Source organism: Bison bison, unplaced genomic scaffold (assembly GCF_000754665.1).
Source record: "Bison bison bison isolate TAMUID 2011002044 unplaced genomic scaffold, Bison_UMD1.0 scf7180017864311, whole genome shotgun sequence".
In the NCBI taxonomy this organism is placed as follows: domain Eukaryota; kingdom Metazoa; phylum Chordata; class Mammalia; order Artiodactyla; family Bovidae; genus Bison; species Bison bison.
Genome location: NW_011494883.1, coordinates 1760606 through 1767892, shown reverse-complemented (window position 1 = coordinate 1767892; position 7287 = coordinate 1760606). Strand labels below are relative to the sequence as shown.

The 7287-nt window shown below is 36.2% G+C and overlaps 1 protein-coding gene across 1 annotated transcript in view; it reads left to right on the top strand.

The window, feature by feature from the left end:
* LOC104997593 (rap guanine nucleotide exchange factor 6) overlaps window positions 1-7287 on the top strand; it is a gene marked incomplete at its 5' end in the record, with an annotated part of 58501 nt that overhangs the window by 5540 nt on the left and 45674 nt on the right. Inside the window, one exon of the mRNA XM_010852432.1 lies at window positions 1742-1899. Within this exon, the coding sequence (XP_010850734.1) occupies window positions 1742-1899 (158 nt within the window). The remainder of the gene's footprint in view (window positions 1-1741; window positions 1900-7287) is intronic.

Genomic DNA, 7287 nt, shown 5'->3' with positions numbered 1-7287 from the left:
TTATAGAATTTGAGGGGTATCTAAACCTTAAGTAACAGGGTTATGTTTGGTTTTATTTTTTCTCTTGGTTTTAGAATTGCCTGTTTAACACCTGAAATATTTTAAAGGAAGAGTATTTGCTTAATATGGCCATTTAATAAATATTACTCATTTTTGAAACCTTTAAAGGGAATTAACTTTCAGTGACTGGCTTTCTGCTTTGGTTTTGATTGTCTCATCTAGGGAACAGCTAAGTAATTAGACTTGAGAGATCACACAAGAAATAATGCACCCTTAGAATAAACTAGAGCCTGTAAAATTTTTTTTCTCTCTCTCTTGGTCCCCTTTTTTCTTCTGCTTTCTATTTGTCACATACCGCCATTGTCCTTTGCTGCTTTTTTCTGTATCATCTTACTGTTTTCTCTTCTGTGTTATTGGTGGTTGAAGCAGTTCCCAGGTTCCTCATGTGTTTGAAGACCTATCATACTTTGTCACTTGAGCCTAGTCCCCTTGTTTTCTACAACCTGCCATGTTTTTGTCTTGGATTCAGACCAACTCCATCCTTTGCCTCAAAGGTTGCCAAGCTTTTCTTTCGAAAGGAAGAACCTTACAGCGGTGTGGCTGTGCTGTATGTTGGATACATGTCTTAGTGTCTAATGAAGCTGGCAGATCTCAAGAACTTCCTGTTCAGGTTGATTTTCTCTACCAAAACCAGCAGAAACTAGATACAAAATACAAGCATTTCTGTGTCATGTAGATCCCACCTTTGAAAACACAGGAGTTAATTCCTGTAGAATCTATAGTTGGCCCTACACACCTGTGGTTCCTCACATCTGTGGATTCAGCCAACCAGGGACTGTGTGGTACTGTAGTGTTTACTACCACTGAGAAGTATCCGTGCATAAGTGGACCTGCTTGGTTCATACTTGCATTGTTCAGGGGTCAGCTGTAATAGAATTACCTAGATGTATAAATTAAATTTTATTTGAGTATAATTATTAAAAATTTGATTTTTATGGGCATTTTGATATGTTTTGGGCATTACTCCTAGTAGTATTTGTTTGTTGTCTTTTGTTGCTTTGCTCCTTCCGTGCAGGCTGAGACCTAATCTCCTGCAAGTACAGTAAAATAATTTACCTATTTTTGCAGACCCTATTCATAGGATAAAAAAAATTAAGATTGCCTTTTACTTTTGAAACATTTATATTTGATGAAGTTGCTGTCTTGAGTTTAGTATTGATATTGTGAAAATGAATGCAATTTGGATTTCACATTTCTTAATGTTTGTTCTTATTTCACAAATGGATAATTAAGGAATTATGCGTCATAAAGAAGGAACCTAAGTGAGCTATATTATGGGTATGCTGTCTTTGCTCATACATTTGGGTAGCTTCTGGAATATAGGACTTATTCACGTTTTGCTTCCTAATCTTTCTGTTGTACAGGGCCAGATCTCCTCTTAGCCACTTGATTGTTTTTATGTGAAGCACATCTTACTATCGTCTTATTTTGGTTGCTTTTGTTCACAAGAATTGTTAATATGAGAATGTGTATCCACCTTAATAAAGAAGTTAAAAAAAAAAAAAAAAAAATTTTAGTGTTGTTTTCAGTATTACACCTGTCCTGTTTTTTTTTAATTGCTATACTATTTTAAAATCACCACTTTGAATTGGTCCTGTTATGCCTTGTGTACAGAGAACAGAAATGTTTACTATAAAGGCTTCTCAAATATTTTAAAGTGATATGTGGCATTCTTTTGAAGTGATGGAGGCCTGAGCCAGTCACAGGATGACAGCATTGTGGGAACGAGACACTGCAGGCATAGTCTGGCCATCATGCCTATCCCTGGAACACTCTCGTCCAGCAGCCCCGACCTCCTCCAGCCTACCACCAGCATGTTGGATTTTTCTAATCCCTCAGGTAATTGTTGCTTATTTTATACAGCCATATTTGTACTGAGTAGATAAATAGATGGTTGAGCCATGTGTAACAAATACTAGATTTGCTGGCAGCCCTCTTTTTTCACCTCCATATTTTGACTTAATGCAGAAACACTAAAAAGAAGATTATGTCTTTTTCTCTAAACTGGAGTGATGGTACTTTCAGTATGAAAGAGAAGTACATATCTTTTGGTAACCCTAATCCAAGCAGTGGATGAAAGCAGGGATACTTCTTCTCAATCAAGAAACATGTTAACCAGAGTGTGGAAAGGAATAAAGCAAATTATTTTAATCTAACTTGTCTAACTTACCTTCCTCTGTGATGTACAGAAATGTGTTAACAGTTTTTTAGAAACACTGATTTTTCTCTCCACTACCTGTAATGTTTTCGTTACATCCAATATTGTTAAAGTACTATAGTATCTTTTTCATTGATGTTCAGACTTTCATTGTGGGGCATCGAGTTTATTTTTCTGTATCCACGCTCAGAGGCAGAAATTGTCATTTAACTATGTAACCTAAAATTTCTTTATAAGGATGGAACATTTTGAAGAATTATTTATATATCTACTATTTGAATGGCTTTGAGATGGTTTTCAATAAAAGATGCATACAATTAAAAACTGAGGTATATATTTGATCCAAGGAGAGGAGGGGAAAAAGCACCTCCTCAAAGATGCATATAGTTGTGATCAGCTTCAGTTTTGATGTTAAAACTCTAACAGCTAGTGGGAAAAGGGAAGAATTCTGTTATTCTTCACCTGTTTCGAGAGATTCCTAGGCCCAGTGATCTGTCTTTGACACATCCTACTCTCTACGTGACTACCAGCATTCTTTCTAAAGCAGCAGTCTCCAGCTTTTTCAACACTGGGGACTGGTTTCCTGGAAGACAGTTTTCCTGTGGAAGGGGGCAGGGACGATTCAAACACATTGCATTATTGTGCACTTTATTTCTGTTGTTATTATATCAGCTCTACCTCAGAGCATCAGGCATTAGGTTCTGCAGGCTGAGGACCCCTGTTCTGGAATGAAGGTTTTGATGAGCTGTTACTTGATTTAGAAATGTCTAGTGATTTCTATTTGTTCTGGATTCAGTAGTGAGATGGAAAGCACTCCATGTATTTGATCAGAAGTTAATATCAGATATTGTTACCAAGTATAAAGTAAACTGTTTTACATAAAAAGGTAAGAAAGCAAGCACTAAAGTGTCACAGTTAGGAAGCTGCAAAGTGGATTCAGCTTCTGGTGCATGAAGGAAATGCCACCACCAGGGTGAAGGAGTATCGTTTGAGCAATACAGGAGCCACATACCCACACATAAGAAAATAAGGCAGCAGGTCTCTTCCTGTAACCTTGCAGTCTACCTCTGGTGCTCCCTTTTGGCAAGAAAAAAATATGGTTTGCAGAGTCCTAGCCCCATTGTAGCAGGGTAGTTGTAGGTTTGGAGCCTAAACACAGTGACTTAATAACAGTTGGTATCCAGTTTTTACAGCATAATTATAAACCCCTTTTCTAGCCTCCTGTTATACCATTCTCCAAACTGTTACCTCTCTGTCTCTCCTGAGTATGGAACGTACCTTCAGAACTCTCTTTCTGTGCACATATTGTTTGCTACCTCTGGTGTTTTCTCCTTGCATATCCCAGGAAACTTTTATTATTCCTCAGTGCTGAGCCCAAGTGTTACCTCATCTGGGGATCTCAGGTCCCTCTGATACAGAATCGCTCTCTGCTTTTCTAGCACATTATCATTGTCTGTCTGACGTTGTCATGTGGTAGTATGGGAATTTATTTCTCTGTCTGTGTGCATATGTTCATAGCAGTATTTCTTACACTGCATTCACAAATAAAATTTTAAACACTACCAAAGCACAAACAAAATGTTCATCTGTACTTTCATAAGACAAGTGTTTAGGGATGTATGATTTATAACTTGATTGACTTACAATTATTGATGTACATTTGTATTTTTGCCACTGGCATATTTAGAAGTGAGGCAGGGTGGGAGGTAAAGAATGGGTAGAAGGGGGAGGAGAGAGAATTTGGGGATTTAGCTAGGGAAATGAAAGAGGTTGGAATTATTAAAATTTAGAAACTGTAAACCCTGAAGTTTACAGTTCTGATCTCTGAAGAGGATATGCTCTTCAAGATTGATTGCATAATTCCCTCTTTGAGAACATGTTGAAAGTGTTGGAATGCCCTTTTACTGTCTGTTCAGAGAAAGTCAGTCAGCAAAGCTCAGTCTGCAGCCTTTGTCCATATCAGCAATATGCATGAACACATATAAGAGGAATTTAACTTAAAATTATATTTTTAAATCTCCAAATGAGCAACTTTATTTAAAGCCTTCTGCAGTGCTGTTTGTATTTATGGTGAATAAAATATTTATTACCAATTAATTCCAAATTCAGCTTGGTGAATCATAAATGACAGCACTGAATTTTAGGTTAGCTGTGTACATCACATATGTATATTGTAGTACATGTGTGACATCAGCCAAGTATGACTAACTTTTATCAGTCTACATCTCAGTTATGTTTTTGCTTCATATTTTAAATTGTTATTAGAAAGTAAGGACAAAGCTACAGAACTGTTTAATACTTCGCTTTTGTTTGCTGACTTTTTTATGGTTTTGCTTTGTTTTTGCTGCCTACAGCTGTTGGTTTGTACTGTAAGTATCCTGAAGACTACGGTATTTTCTTGCTTATGTTTGTGTGTAGTGTTTTAGTATATGGTTAAAAGTCAGATAATACAGAATTGAATGAAGTAGGAAGCAGAACTCCATACACTTCAAAGGTTGCCAGTATAAACTGGCATATATTCTTTTAGCCATTTTCTTTGAATATATATGTCTTTTATACCCATTGAATCAGTGTATACATGCTGTTCTCTAACTTGTAAAAAGTTTCAGAATTTTGGGGTTTAATGTGACATGAGGCCTAAAATAATTCAGAGTGTAGCTAAAAGTATTTGAAAACTGATTTTTTTTTTTCTGAGTTTGCATATGGAACTTTTTGCTTACTCTTTTTCCTTTAATAGCACAAACTTTTAATTTGACATCTTTAATATTTAGTAAACTTCATACTCATTTTGCATTGCAAGTCTGAGTTATTTTAACTAATTTTGAATTGTAAAGGAACATATATTACAGTTTTTATTTGCAGAGAAAGGATAAAATATAAAAGTCTCTGCTTTCCAGAATTAACAGTTGTTCATTTGCGTCTGTATCCTTTCAGAAATTTCAGAGCACATAAAATGTATGTACTGTTTCTTTCACCCCAAATGATATAGTTTTTTTTCCACTTAGCCCATTTCACCTAGTAATATACCCTAAATGCCTTTCTGCAGCAGGATGTATTCTGCCACAATATCTTGAACATTCTGTTTAACCAGTTCTGTTTTAGTGGATGTTTGCCTAAACCTCTGGGATTACATATCTTTATATGTTTTAGATTTACATTATTAATATACTTTGAATTTTGTCAAATTTCTTGTTACATAAATATCTATGAAATATTATCTATTTTCTGTCTATCTAAATTCCTCCAGAACTTAAAATATTTGCTTTTTGACCCTTCATAGAATGAGTTTGCCAGTCCTTAATCCATGTCATTATACTCATCACTTGTGTTTGCTTTGTGAACTTTTACCGTATGAATTGTCTTATTTACTTCATCATTATGTCTTTCCTTGAACCACCACCTACTCTCTTGAATATAAGCAAATCTTTGCAAACAGAGACTTTGTCCATCTCATTTCTTACTTTAGCTTCATCATCTGAAACACTGATGATGTAACGGGTATTCCATAAATACTTGTACAGGGATTAACAGTTTAAAGCAGAATGAAGAGACATTCCTTTGTTTTTTTTTTTGTTTTTCTTGTAATGGTCATCTTAAATACCTAAAAAGTTCTTCTTTCTATTTTTAGTATAATATCAGGGTCAGACATTAAAAATGGAAGAACTTTTTAGGTATTTTAGATGATCTTTAAAAAAACAAAGAGGCAGCAAAAGACTGCCTCTTCATTCTGCTTTAAATTGTTAATCACTATACAAATATTTATGGAGTACCTGTTACGTCATCAGCAGACTACAGTCAATGGGGTTGCAAGAGAGTCAGACACGACTTAGCAACTAAATAACAACAACAGGGTCAAAACATGTGTGTTTATCTCACTTTTTAATTTTACTTAACACTAGAAATTTTGCCTTGGGTTGAAAGTATGGAATATGTGAATTTCAGTTCTTGAATTCATTTACCTATTATGTAAGGTCAGTTTTCATTCCAATCCCAAAGAAAGGCAATGCCAAAGAATGCTCAAACTACCACACAATTGCACTCATCTCACACGCTAGTAAAGTAATGCTCAAAATTCTCCAAGCCAGGCTTCAGCAGTATGTGAACCGTGAACTTACTGATGTTCAAGCTGGTTTTAGAAAAGGCAGAGGAACCAGAGATCAAGTTGCGAACATGCGCTGGATCATCAAAAAAGCAAGAGAGTTCCAGAAAAACATCTATTTCTGCTTTATTGACTATGCCAAAGCCTTTGACTGTGTGGATCACAATAAACTGTGAAAAATTCTGAAGGAGATGGACATACCAGACCACCTGACCTGCCTTTTGAGAAACCTGTATGCAGGTCAGGAAGCAACAGTTAGAACTGGACATGGAAAACAAACTGGTTCCAAGTAGGAAAAGGAGTACGTCAGGGCTGTATATTGGCACCCTGCTTATTTAACTTATATGCAGAGTACATCATGAGAAACGCTGGACTGGAAGAAGCACAAGCTGGAATCCAGATTGCTGGGAGAAATATCAATAAATAACCTCAGATATGCAGATGACACCACCCTTATGGCAGAAAGTGAAGAGGAACTAAAAAGCCTCTTGATAAAGGTGAAAGAGGAGAGTGAAAAAGTTGGCTTCAAGCTCAACATTCAGAAAATGAACCAGGTTCAATGCACGATACTGGATGCTTGGGGCTAGTGCACTGGGACAACCCAGAGGGATGGTATGGGGAGGGAGGAGGGTTCAGGATGGGGAACACATGTATACCTGTGGTGGATTCATTTTGATATTTGGCAAAACTAATACAATTATGTAAAGTTTAAAAATAAAATTAAAAAAAAAAAGAAAATGAAGATCATGGCATCTGGCCATCACTTCATGGGAAATAGATGGGCAAACAGTGGAAACAGTGTCAGACTTTATTTTTTTGGGCTCCAAAATCACTGCAGATGGTGACTGCAGCCATGAAATTAAAAGACGCTTACTCTTTGGAAGAAAAGTTATGACCAACTTAGACAGCATATTCAAAAGCAGAGACATTACTTTGCCAACAAAGGTCCGTTTAGTCAAGGCTATGGTCT